Source organism: Taudactylus pleione, unplaced genomic scaffold (genome assembly GCF_031769625.1).
Source record: "Taudactylus pleione unplaced genomic scaffold, aTauple2 ptg000487l, whole genome shotgun sequence".
NCBI classification, from domain to species: Eukaryota; Metazoa; Chordata; class Amphibia; order Anura; family Myobatrachidae; genus Taudactylus; species Taudactylus pleione.
The window spans coordinates 2566949-2580902 of NW_028284889.1; the positions used below are offsets into that span (position 1 = coordinate 2566949).

Genomic DNA, 13954 nt, shown 5'->3' on the forward strand with positions numbered 1-13954 from the left:
CCTGTCCAGATTCAGTCCGACAACGCAACCACAGTGGCCTACATCAACCATCAGGGAGGCACACGAAGAGGGAAGTGGCGAACATTCTGGTATGGGCAGAACGCCATCTTCCAGCAATCTCTGCAATATTCATCCCAGGAATCCTCAATTGGGAAGCGGACTTTCTATGTCATCAGGACATACATGCCAGAGAATGGGCTCTTCATCTGGACGTCTTTCAGCTCCTGGTGGACAAGTGGGGACTACCGGACGTAGACCTCATGGCATCACTCCACAACCACAAGGTCCCCAGGTACGGGTCGAGAACAAGGGACCCCTCAGTTGCCTTCGTGGATGCTCTGGCAGTGAGGTTGGACTTCAGGTTGGTATACCTGTTTCCTAAAATCTCCCTCCTCCCAAGGGTCATCAGAAAGTTCAAGCAAGAAGGCGGCAGAGTAATACTAATAGCTCCTGTCTGGCCCAGGAGACATTGATTCTCCGTTCTATCCATAGACAGTCTGCTTCCACTTCATCTAATGGATGGATTTGCTAGTGCAGGGTCCCTGCCTATATCCGGATCTACCTCGGCTGGCTTTGACAGCATGGCTCTTGAGTCTTCCGTCTTAAAGGCCAAAGGATTTTCTACTTCTGTGATGACGATGCTTGGGGCAAGGAAACCTGCTTCGACCCGCATCTATCACAAGATTTGGCATTCATTTTTTCATTGGTGTTCCCACAGAAAATATGACCCTAAGGTTTTCAAGGTCTCCCGAGTTCTTGCTTTTCTTCAGGCTGGGCTAGACTTAGGTCCTCACCTGGCTACCTTGAGAGTTCAGTTTTCTGCATTGTCCGTTTGGAACTTAATACCTGTGGCTGGGGGCGCGGTATATAGGGAGGAGGTCCTGTGCTTCCTGGGAGCTTGAAAACTGTAGCTGTTTCATGCAATGGATTACTCCAACTACATACCCTATGGTATCCCTGTGGACCCCATGAACCTGGAAGAAAAAGAGTTAACAAAGGTAAGTCTACCATAACTTATTTTTTTCTTTTGCTCCTTATTCTGAAACTGACCCTGTATGAGAATGCATTTTATATTTTGGCAACCAAGCAGCAGCAATGGTTTAGCAATTATGACATCACTCATCAATAACTGCGCTGCACGCACATAGGAAACATATGTAGCACATTGGGTTAGTGCAGCATACACCCTCTTCATTTGCTTTGTAAATCCAAGAAGATAGCATTATTTATTTAGTTTGTAACAATTTCTTATATAGCGCAGCATTTTCTGTTGCCCTTTACAATTTGAAGCAACTTTAATAGAACAAAACTGGGTGGTAATAGACAGACAAATAGATAAGTCGGCCCTGCTCGCAAGCTTACAATCCATTGGGAAATAGACACTGATATACAAGGATAGGTGCTGCATATTGGTCCAGCCAGATTGCAGAGGTTCTTGGCAGGCTGTATGATCCAGTCACACAGGAGGAAGGGTAGGAGGATGTGAAAGTGAAGAAAGAGAAAATATGTGAGGTTGTGTGTGGACTGTAAGAGGGATGTAATTATATAGGGAAGCTATCAAGGTTATGTGGGCATTTCTCTAATCTGATAAGCTTGTCTGAAGAGGTAAGTTTTAAGAGGTGAGATAAGTGAAGAGATGTAAGTTGGTGTGGTTTGGTTAATAGCTTTATGTGTAAAGAAAAGTATTTTATATTGAATACGGTAGAAAACCAGTAACCAATGGAGGGACTGACAGTGCGGCGCAGCAGACAATAAACGTTTGGCGAGGAACATCAACCTCGCAGCTTCATTAATAATGGATTGTAATGGCAAGAGTCTGCTTTTGGGAAGACCAGTAAGGAGACTATTGCAATCAATGCAGGAAATAATGAGTGCATGGATTCAAGTTTTTGCTGTGTCTTGAGTAAGATATGGTTGAATTTTGGATATGTTTTTTAGATGTAAGTAACATGATTTTAAGACAGATTGAATGTGGGGAACAAAGGACAGTTCTGAGTCGAGGATGACACCTAGGTAGCGAGCTTGTGGGGTTGCTAGTCGAGTTATCAACAGTAGTAGAGATATCAGGTTGGTAATTACTATTGGCCGGTGGAAATATAATTAATTCTGTTTTAGATGTATTAAGTTTGAGGTGGCAAGATGACATCCAAGATGAAATGGCAGAAAGGCAATCGGTGACACGGACCAGTACAGGTGGTGACAAATCTGGGTAGGATAGGTAGATTTCAGTATCATCCGCGTACAGAAGATACTAAAATCCGAAAGAGCTGATTAGTTTGCCAAAAGAGGTGGTACAGCTTGAGAAGAGCAGAGGACCTAAGACAGAGCCTTGCAGTACTCCGACTGGTAGAGGTAGCGAAGAGGAGGCAGAATCGGAAAAACAAATTCATATGTATATGTTGGTTTGTCAACTGGTTATGTTTTCTTTGGGGTAGATCCTGATTAGTCTGCTCTCGCTATTGCCAACACTTAGATCTAATGTATACTATATGTGATATAGCAAGAACCTAGTGAACTGCATTCTCTTTGAGTTCTTTGTTCTGATTGTTTAAATGAACCATAAAATTGCCAGTGAAATTAATGTGAGCGATCAGTGACCAGGATACGTGTTGTGCAAGTCTCAGACTACACAATGTACACAGTTATGAATAAAGTATTTATTATTACCAGTATTATTGCATGTTTTTACCGTTTTGAGAATAAAATGGCATCAAATTGAATTGCCCGAAGGCAAAAAAATGCGGTAAGTCACGTTTTTTGCTCCCGATAAATTATCGGGGCTACTTGAATTCTCCCCTAAGCTTTTGCATAGGGACAGTCCCCTCGCAATGATGCATAGAGGTGTAAATACACATTTAGTTCTGTGCACTCAGTGCATGAGCAGTAGCAGACAACTTGCATTCAACCCTGCGTTGGCCCCTTTATGTGTTACTTAAATGTGGATTTCCCTAACCTGCTCTTGAAAGTTGGAACATGTCATTTGTCTTCTGAGTGTATAACTGGCAATGCGGGCTTTGAAGTCCATTGTGCCGCTGTATACAGACATTGTGCAGCCAGTAAGTGGTTACATAAATTGTGCAGCGTTCTGGGTAGACATCATATGCATCTTGCAGGCTTTTCTGTAAACTGTTGTATTGTTTTTACTGTGTTTTATGTAGATGTGTGAAATCAATGTGACATTACACACTGTGCTAAAATTGGAGGGGATAAAAAGTATCCAAAACCCATAGCGAGGCTAAAGGTAGGTATCCACAACCCGATTAAACAGAGCGATTGAACGATAAAGAAATCGTTATCGTTCAATCGTTTGTTAATCGAGCACAAATCAGGCAGCTTAATATAAAAAAAGACCAGCGATGCGCGCTGCCGCTGGTCTTTTTGACGTCTGTCATCGCCCGACCATGCTGGTCAATCTGCCAATAACGACAGATTGGCCATGTTCGGGGATGAGGGAGAGTGCCTACACTGAGCGACTGATCGTTCAGTGTAGGCACAGCACAGACTGTGGAACGACTGCACGATTACAATGTCTTTTCAGTCTGCTAGTGGTTGTGCCCCTTAAGAACATAGTTCTGGTTAACCACTAGGATGTCTACTGACTGCATAAAGCTCAATGTACACTGCAATTGTAATTGACTAATGGTATATAATTTTGATGTTGTAGGCAATGTATGACATAGTCCAGAAACTGGATAAGAAGATGGATTTACTACAGAGGAAAGTGTCTGAGATGCACCAAGCTCGGATCAAACCCCACTTCAAGCCTGTGAGTCACAATATTACATTACATTGAAGCCTACAAATAATATTTCATACAAATTGTAGTTGCTATTAAAACTTTGAGGTTCTCTTATTGATGTTTTGATTTAGTCATTGGATTCTTTCCCCCACAAGTTTCAAATTACAATGAAGTATACGCTAATGATTTCTTAATAAAATGATGTAAAAAAAAAATGACATGCTCCTATGTGTTTACACACCCTAAAGCTTGCAGTTATTCTCTGGCATATATTGGCTGTGTCTTTCTATATACTAATACAGCTGTGTCTTTCTGTATACTAATGTTGGGCACGTGTTGGTATGGGATGCCAGCATTAGGGATCCCGGCGGTTAAAATCCCGGTGACGGCATTCCGACAGGGTTAGGATTCTGACACCTGTCTGTCAGTAGACTATTCCTCCCCCACTCCCTACCCTTAGCCCTCCCTCCCCGCTGCCTAAACCTAACCTTCCCCCCTAGTGCCTAAACCGTACCTTCCCCCCCTCCCTCCACCCCTAGTGCCTAACCCCAGTACTCACCGTTGGGATGTCTCCAGTTGGGATGACATTCTAAGTGCCGGCTTCCCGACTGTCGGTATTATGACCACATCTCGCTGGGCATATACAGTGACATTTCTGACATGATCACCTTCATAGAATTCATCAGCCACTGCAGCATGTGTGAAGTTATTATAATACATGAAATTATTTTCCAGTTGAATAGTATTTGATTGTCTTTGAAAGAGAAGCAGGCTTATCGTTCAACTGAAACATGCACGGGGCCTTGCCTCCAATGTGTCTCTTGAAAAGACTGGTTCAGTGCAATCTGACCACATAGGTTTGTGACCAGATTGCTCACTGACCCCATGTTTTCAGCACTTGTGGTGCATATACTGAGTTGCAAAGTTTGTGAGGGCACTAAAGGAGGCCACATGCCTATTTGCTGCAATCACTGAATAACCAGATACAGTATGTGGCTAATTTAGCAACTTGCAGGAATGACAACACTGCATAGATCAGGCCTGGCCAACCTGTAGCTCTCCAGCTGTTGTGAAACTACAAGTCCCACCATGCCCTGCCACAGTTTTGTTATTAGGGAATGCTAAAACAGTTGCTGGGCATGCTGGTACTTGTAGTTTCACAACAGCTGGAGAGCCATAGGTTGGCCAGGCCTGGCATAGATGTTTGGTGGTTGGGTAAAAAAAATAGATTTCAAATAAATTAAATGATTTAGCACTCTGCATGTTCTCCCTTGTGGCATCACCACCATTCACATTAAATATTTCTGCTATGATGACATGATGGTGAAGTGTACTGTCATCATGGCAGGGATTGATGATCTAATGTCCATGCACTCTAGCTCTGAGATCTGCCTCCTTTCTGTGCTGTCAGGTGCAACATATGGAGGCCCTGCGGCTGATACAGTTGGATGCAATGCAAAAAACATGAGTAACTTTGCATCTTGGCAAAACCATGCTGCACTGCAGGTGGGGTGAATTTAAAATGTGCACAGATATATAAATTTGAGAGCAGCATGTCCTAACTCATAACTAAATTGTGATGTAAAAATACAGCTGTCCAGCGTTTGTGGGGTACATGCCAAAATGGCCATTATTTACACTGCATGCAAAAATAATGTATTTGCACCCTTTGCATTGTAACATGGTTTGTCTAGGTGCAAGGTTACTCCTTTTTTTCTGCTTTGCTCCCACTTCAGAATCAGCCACACTGTGTGCACAGCACAATTGTTATTTTGGTGGTAGTACAAGGAGGAGGATAGAATAATAAAAGTGCAAAAGTGAGTAAACAATTTAATGTTGGACTGTAAATTTGTAAATCTAATTTATCTAGTATGTTTTCTTATATCGGTCACCATTACCAGTCAGCATAGAAAACTTTTATTAAAACAAATATTCTTGGTAATCCATTTATTCTGTTTTTTCATGTCTCTACACAGAGGCTAGTCAGCCTTCCACACAGCAGAGGTAATCACCCTGTACCTCAAGGGAAAATTAGATTACAGAAACTAAACCAAAGATTTCCCAGCTCACAGATCCCGCAGCTCCCTCGAGTCACTCAGAGCCATACATTAAAACCTGAAGAGGGGAGAAACCTGCACCTCAAAGGCACTGCCGCTTTTAAACCTGTTCCATCAATACCACTATCAAGAGAACCTCATCAGAATCTTCAAAGATTAAGTCCTCCTCTGCCAACCATTGTATCTACCCATTCCTTGCAGTCCATCATTACTGTGGCAGATGAAGACCACAAAGATCTAAAGATTGAGATATTGCCTGAAAGCACTTGTGCTTCTCCACCAATCCTCAGTGCACCCCTGGCAACTTCATCAATGTGCTCAAAGACAGCAGGAGAAAACATTAAGGAAACTGAGACAGTCATGGGGCCCTGTGTACCTGTGCAAAGAAATATAATTACCAGCGAAGAACTGCCATCATCTTCTGTTCAACCTGTTCCCATATATGGTGAGTTGAGTTGCACATGGTGCCTTTTAGTTGTATTAACCTAAATAGGGTGTCTATTCTAGATTAAATATCCATGCTGCAAGACTTTTGAGGTAATTAATGTGCTCTAATACAGCCATTACGTATGGGTTAACTTCTTAGACAGCTGAGTATAGATCGGAAGAGGAAACCCCGTCGGAATGTATGTCCTTCCCTTTGGTGTCTCCATCCTGTTTCTCATCTTAGTGATGCAAGTGTGTTTTATATTCTAGCAAAGTGCCTCACCTGTTTCAGGTGAATCGGGATGTTCTCTTTGAGTGCAAGCAGGGGCAGGGCTTGGCTTCCTAGGGACTCAGTTGCTTATTTCAAGTAGTAAACGTAGAGCTGGATAGTCAAACCTTTTCTTCTGTTACTGAGCGTGCCTGAGATCACTGGTGCCTAATGTGATGTCACTTCTGTGGTACTTCTCGGTGCTGACTGATGAGGAAGCTGTAGAACACTGCTCTGCTGAAGACTACAGTTGCAAGGAAATATTTTACAACACGGAGCCCCAAAAGACAAAGAGCATTCATTTTGGTTAAAGCAATTTAACCAAAATTGTTCTACTTAAAAATATGAAAACATAAACAAATAGGGATATATGATGTCCAAGCCCCAGCTGCTCTCTTTAAGGATCGACAGAGAAAAGGCAGTAATTCTAATAAATCGGACTATTAAAGATCTCATTAATAAAGAATGGGAACAGATGTCAGTTTAATCTTGAGAGGTTTAATCGTAGGTCCGTGTGTATCCATTTCAGGATGAATTTGTTAACAGTGACTAAAGCTGGGCATCCAATATACAATTTTCTGTCAGATATCTGTCCAATCTGGCTGATGCTGATTAAAATATGTGGCATGCCTATATACGTGTGCGACTGTGGTTATATGTGCATGCAAAATGCTACATTACATTATCACAGATGCTGCATTTTATTCACGTTACAAATAAGTCACATTTTCAAGGAAAAGTCGCGTGAAAAGATACATAGCGCTGCCGAGTCACATGGCGCTCACGTGTTATGTGGCGCGACTTGTAGTGCACAGAGGATAGATGTATGTGGACACATCTGTAGCAACAATTATGTAATGGACAGAATTGATATCCCCTTCTGTATAGCATGTAGCCAATTATCTTAGTCAATATCACATGCATCTTGGAGAATGGGCCTTTATCATGAAGAGGTTTCTCAATACTCTGGGCCTGATTCAGCATGGATCGCACTGCGTAATCGCATGCAATGAATCTGCGAAAATATGTTTACCACCGCTCAGCCAGCATAGAGACGCCCACTACTGCCTTCTCACATCCTGCGTATACATTGGTAACATCGGAGAGCATCTTCCCCTCACGCACAAGTACAGCAGCGCTGACATGTCTCAGAATTTGCAATTCACGTCACACGCAGTGAGTACTCAGGCTGTGTAGGCAATCGCAGTGGCTAATTTATGCACGCCCACACAACAGCATTCCAACGTACAGGCACGTCTGCGTTTCTGTAACCACTCCCCCGTCACCACCCCCAAACGCTCACGGCCTGTCACTCACTCTGCAGTGGATTCCACAGTGCACCGTTAATTGTAGTGCGATCACCACGCGTAGTGCTGTGCATATACATGTGCAGTATGCAACGATCAGCTGATCTGCGTACGCTGTTGCAATTGCGAACCATGCTGAATCAGGCCCTTAGTGCAGAAGTTTGCACACCCTCAAGTAGATTGAGAAATACATCCTCAAACACCAAGGTAACACTTATTTCCATGTATAGGGGCCCCAGAAAAAAGGTAATTGATGCTTTGTCGATCCCGTGGACCTTACAACAAGTGTATGGGCTCCCTTCATTTCCTCTGATTGCTCAGACTACAGAAGATCAAGAAAGAAGCAGTAGAGGTCATAGCGGTGCTTCTGTTCTGGCCACACTGCTTGGGCTGGCAGTAGCTTAGGGCAGGCAGTGTTTCTCAAACCTGTCCTAAAGACACCTAACAGTTCACGTTTTTCAGACCAACTAGCAGGGGCACAGGTGTGTTACCAACTGTCACATTCGAAACATCTACAGGTGATCTGGAAAACATAAACGGTTTGGGGTCCCAAGGACAGAGTTTGAGAACCGCTGGTTTGGACTGATTCTGAAATAGCCTTGCTATATTTGTCATATCTTTCTGCATCAGGGGCCGATTCTGCATCCCAACCCAAATGTTCTAGCTTGGTGGTAAAGCTGTCATTGCTAACAGCCAACGGAGTCTCTGTTTTGCAAACCTAAACTATATGACTTTACTTCTTCTACCTTTCCACAGATGCTGGATTTTCCTCAAAATGTATTAGACAAGTGTCTTCTCTCATTACTCTGAACGTTTAGATGTCTACACTTGTTTTTCTGGACATCAGATTGGCATCTAATGAACTTTTTAATCAATTTCTTTTTTAAAAGCTTTAAAGAGAATTAAGCTCATATCAACCCTTTTGTAGCACTTTGGTGTTATTATATAGTGTTAGATTCTGTATCGTTTGATCCCTTTGAGTCTTGAGCAAGAGAGGTAAATTCTAATAGGGGAGTGCATGTATATTTGCATACAGAGCCCATGAATTTGCAGCAAAATCACAGATTTTTTCTCGCTGCACTGTGATGACGATCAAATATTCACACTGTAGATGCTATGCGCAATCACGTTTCGACTTAAAAGTAAAACAGAGGAGATGTGCCAGAAGCAATAAAGACCATGCTTCCAGCAGTGGTAACCTCCTGAACATGCAGAGCTCATCTTTATATCTTTAGCAGGTATTAACTTCTGGATGTGGCATCTTTTATGAATGCTTAGTTTGCAAGAAAAATCATTCCAACAATTATTCTGTTAAATGCCTTTAGTTGCAGTATCTTTGCATGTGTACTGTGCGGATTATACTTCTCCCACCTTCTGTTTTTCTATATAACTTTTACCAACATTGGTTATGTTGATACATTATGGCTTCCAAGGAGTTTTGTTTCCTTGAAATATTACATAGTAGCTGAACACTCCCATCTGTGTTGTCTGGTTATGTTTTACAGGGCAGCTTAGGGAGTTTTTTAAGACCCCTAATGAATGGAGGAGCTATGCTATATAATTCCAGAGGAGTTTCTTTCCTGTCTTCACTGATCTAAGGAGTTAGCCCTTATGTTATGGCTGCTATTGTGTTTTTTAAGGAAATTAAATTAACATTAAGGGATCTATGTATTACTAATCACGGACCAATCGCAATTTTTATGTATCCATATCGCCAGAATTATTTTCATTTTTCATGAATATATCCTGGCTATGTACAAAGGGGAAGTCGCAGGAATAGTGGTAACAGCTTCCCCCAGTGGAAAGACTTCTCTGGGGGAAGCTGACACTGCGCATGCACATAGCGTTAGCTGGCTTCCGGAACCAGACAGAAGCTGCGGGGGAGAGATCGAAAAGATCTCTCTCCTGCACCTGGAGCCTCCATAGGCTTACAGTAGGTTACACCATCTCAAGATGGTGTAAACTACCGAGGCTACACTCCGAAAAGCTTAGTTTTTTAGAGTTTAGTGCATGGGGTCAGATCGTAGTCCCCATTGATGATAGTGGGAGCTGTGCTCTGAAGTGCTAATTAGCACTTTGCTGGAGACTTCTGTGAAATCTCCTGCATTGTGCTTTTGGTACATAACTACAATACATAAAATTATGCAGCAACGGCAGTTTCTGTATAATTTTATGTATAAAAACAGATTGATACATAGGCCCCTAAAATGTGATTATTATTGTGTGTGGTAGTCCTTTCCAAGAGTCCCATTGTCAGCTGGTGACTCCGTGGTAACTGCTAGTAGCAAGTGTGGTTGCAAGAGTCTTGTTATGATAAATATTTTTTTTCTTTTTTTTTCCCATTTAAAGTTCCTTTTTAATACAGTTCTCTTACCATTACCCATTATTAGAGGATATGTTAGTTTCCATTCAATAAGCATAGCTAATAATTTTTTTGCATTTGTTTTTATTTTAAAGAATTTTATTGATCTTTATAGGGTGGAACAAATTTTTGGGAAGAAGAGTTGAAAGAAACATGAATATGCTAACAATAGATGTCAAAAGGTTCAGTTATTATAGGTAACCTGCTATGATAATAAACAATTAAAAGTAAGCTATTTGAGGAATGAAGGGTTGATAGAAATGGGCTCTTAGTAAGGGAAGGTGCAATGAAAAGGTTAGATTTAAAAGGTAAGTGACACCCCAATAGAATCTTCAGATTGATATGTTTAAATAACTTGTGGATGCTGAATATAAAAAGTTATGAAGTAGGACTACCTAAGCCAGATCTGCCATGTAATAAAAACTTATAATAAGTGGTGATGTTAAAAAAAAAAAACTGCCACGTTATGCTGCTAGTCAGCTAGGCTTTCTTTAACCTAGGCACAAACTCGCAGCACAGACACACAAAGAAACACGTTTAAAATCAAAAATGACTTTTTAATATTGGCTTTAAAATAATCGGTATCCCATCTTGCTTCCTTGCCCGTTAATCAGCCCTTCTAGTCTCGCCATGCCGTGGCGTGACTCTGTAGTGCTGAACGTCTCTTCGTGCAACTTTTTACCTTCAAATGCGTCTTAGTCACAAAGCAGTGCAAATAGGACGCACAAGCAGCTTCTGCTGATTTAAATATGCGGCATGCCTATATCCTGTGTACGACTGCGGGTGTATCTGCATGTGAAATGCTATGTTACAGGGTCACAGCTACTGACACTAATGTAGCATTTTGCATGTTGCACACAGAATACAGTCACACTGCATATGACTGTAATCAGCAGAAGCTGTGTGTGCGTCCTGTTCACATCTCTTTGCGAATAAGACTCATTTGAAGGTAAAAAGTTGCGCAAAACGACACTGCGCTACCGAGTAACACGGCGCTCACACATTATGTTTAACGCGACTTGAAGCGCTCAGAGGTAAGATGTATGTGGACACATCTGTAGCACACTTGAGCTGTTTGCAGATGTATTAATTAATATGTAAGGAATAGGAAAGAGTTAAGGATGCATGTTTTTTATATAATTTTTTATTCACAATAATAGTTTCAGTAGCCAGAATGAATCGGTGAAATCATTCCATATATGCAAAAATTGTTTAGATTATGGAAGCTGTATCATTGTTTAACATTAGGTCAGTACCAGTATCTATTTTGCTAAATAACGTACCTTTTTTTCATGGGGTAAAAAACCCAGGCAAATCACAGCTATAAACCTGAAACATGTCAATAACCATAATAAAACGTTTGTTGCTCCCATTCTTTTATCCTGTAGATTGGCCCGACATGTCCTCCTTTTCATATAATAGTTTAACAATCTCTAGTGTCGTTTTAACAAATTCAAATAGGAGCCTTAGGAATTAGAAATGATAAAACATCACATTGTTTGCTTCTAAATTAATAAAACAAGATTACTGTTAAAGTCCAAATTTTCACATTTAATCATTCCTATTGGAAAATCAATGATCAAATTAAGTGATCGTGTACACTTCATTTTGAAGGAAAATAGGAAATTAATTGAGAGACTGTGAAAGACTCAAATCAATGACTAAATTAAGTGAACATTAATCTTGATACTAAAGAGTGTAAACTGTTAATAAATTATTTGGCAGCATTTAATTTTCTACAATTTCTCTTTCATATGATGAATTATTTTTAATGCTTGTGTTTTAATGTTCCTCATTGGTAGAGTTTCTTGGAGATCCAAGCAGGAATATTAAAGTTCCAGGAAGCTTTTTGGTGAAAGCAAGACAGAAGACACAGCCAAAGTATGCTGCCCGTTACTTGGTTCGTGCCTTGTTCACTAAAGAGGCATTATTGGACAGTGCTACAGGAACAAACGTGCAAGGATTGATGGCGCTTGATATGAACAAGGTTTCAGCAGTAAGAGGTATGAAAGATCTAGCTAATGTCAGGTCGTGTGACGTGTCACAGTTTAATTAACTAGTTTCAAAGGAAAAAAATAATACGGGTTGAGCAGTTAGAAGATTTTTTAGAAACATATATATATATTTTCTTATTATGTCATTTTTATTGAAAATTTTCAAAAAGAGAAAAAAAAAAATACACCCCATAAGGAATATAAGTATGAGGACAGATATAAAAAGTATTATATAAGGATATATAAAAAAAATAACAGAGGCAATGCACAAATGACAAAATAAAAGTTAGCCATTGTGTTGACGGACATGAAACACTAACCTTAAGAAATGGGAACAGTTGCATAAAAGAATATCCCACAACAATCAAGGATAAGCTAGGCAACACCCGAAGGTGCCATTCAGGTGTACAACAAAGTGTAAAAAAAAAACAAAAGAGGGGCACAGATGACACACAGTAATTGATACTATAGGAAAGAAAGAAATACACATCCGCCATTATATCAAAGCAAAAATCTCACATAGCTCCCTACCCTATATGCCCTATCCCTAACCTACAAAATAAACTACACAAAAAAGAAAAAAATGATAATTAATAATTATACCCAAAACAAACCTCCCTATAACCCCATCCCAACTACTCTTAATCATATAGCTTACTAACCCCCCCCCAACACAAGTAAAGGATCTAAACATCGGATAAATGACTGTGGCTACTAATTAAATTACCAATAAACATGGCTCAGCCCAGCTCCCCCGTGCAAAAATAAAAAAATATGGAGTTCCACCCAAATGTAAATATTCACATATTCATAATATAAAAAACATATAAACTAAAATGAAAAATTAGACAAAACAGGATATATAAAAAACCAGCAGCATAAAAATAAAAAATAAATAGAACATACAAAATATCAAAACAATAGGACCAAATTATGAACTACAAAGTTCTAGTCAGGCCAGGCCACAACTTCTTGCAGGGAGGTAAGGAAATAAAAAATTCCACCACAGCTTGCATGGAAATAAACAGAGAAGTACATGTAAATATTTAGAAGGTACATCTTGAGACATCATTGCAAATGTAAGGACTTGAAAGCAAAGTTTTTGAGTTGCCAAAGCAGAATCTTGGGGACCGGAGATGAAAAAATAGCCTTCATCGCAACCAGAGCCACTGGAAGAGGCAAAGGTAGTAGTACTGGAGACAAGATGACTTCGTAAGCAGGAATCAGAGGCACATCAACCCCCTACACATCTTCTGAGGGACACAACTCCACCTGCAACTTTCCAATTCTGACAATAAGCCTCTGGGCAGAGGCATCAATTGCTTGAAGAATCTGTTGCAGAGCACTCATACTGAAGGTGGACAGCCAGGGACAGATAATTCACAGGAATAAAAGGCTGTGTGTGTGTCTTGAGACCAGAGTAAAAGAATAACAGGAGAGACACCAGGCACACATCCACACTGTGCAGCTACCAGAGGATATACAAAGATGTCCAGTAACAACCCCAAGGAGACTGACAAGGTCAGCAGGAGTCAGGAAATCAGGATGCACTGCACTTCATCCACTCAAAATGGCCGCCGATACTAATGGATGCCACCAGCAATAAGGGGACCCATAGGAGGCAACAAAGGAGCAGAGGCACCACAGGGTTGAAGGAGCCCACCAAGGATGAGGTCAGCGGCAGCACCCATGTAGGAGCCCAGCGAAAAGGTGGCGGCAGCTAGCTCACTGCACACCCCATGCACCGGATCCCAACCACAGGAACCGCAGAGGAGACTGATATCAGAGCTCACTCCCAGGG

The 13954-nt window shown here is 41.0% G+C and overlaps 1 protein-coding gene across 5 annotated transcripts in view; it reads left to right on the plus strand.

Moving 5' to 3' along the window:
• BEND2 (BEN domain containing 2) overlaps nt 1-13954 on the plus strand; it is a 90094-nt gene that overhangs the window by 48141 nt on the left and 27999 nt on the right. For all 5 annotated transcript variants that reach the window (XM_088449495.1, XM_088449498.1, XM_088449499.1 and 2 more), the window contains 3 exons: nt 3665-3766; nt 5716-6241; nt 11962-12162. In XM_088449495.1, the coding sequence (XP_088305621.1) occupies nt 3665-3766; nt 5716-6241; nt 11962-12162 (829 nt within the window). The remainder of the gene's footprint in view (nt 1-3664; nt 3767-5715; nt 6242-11961; nt 12163-13954) is intronic.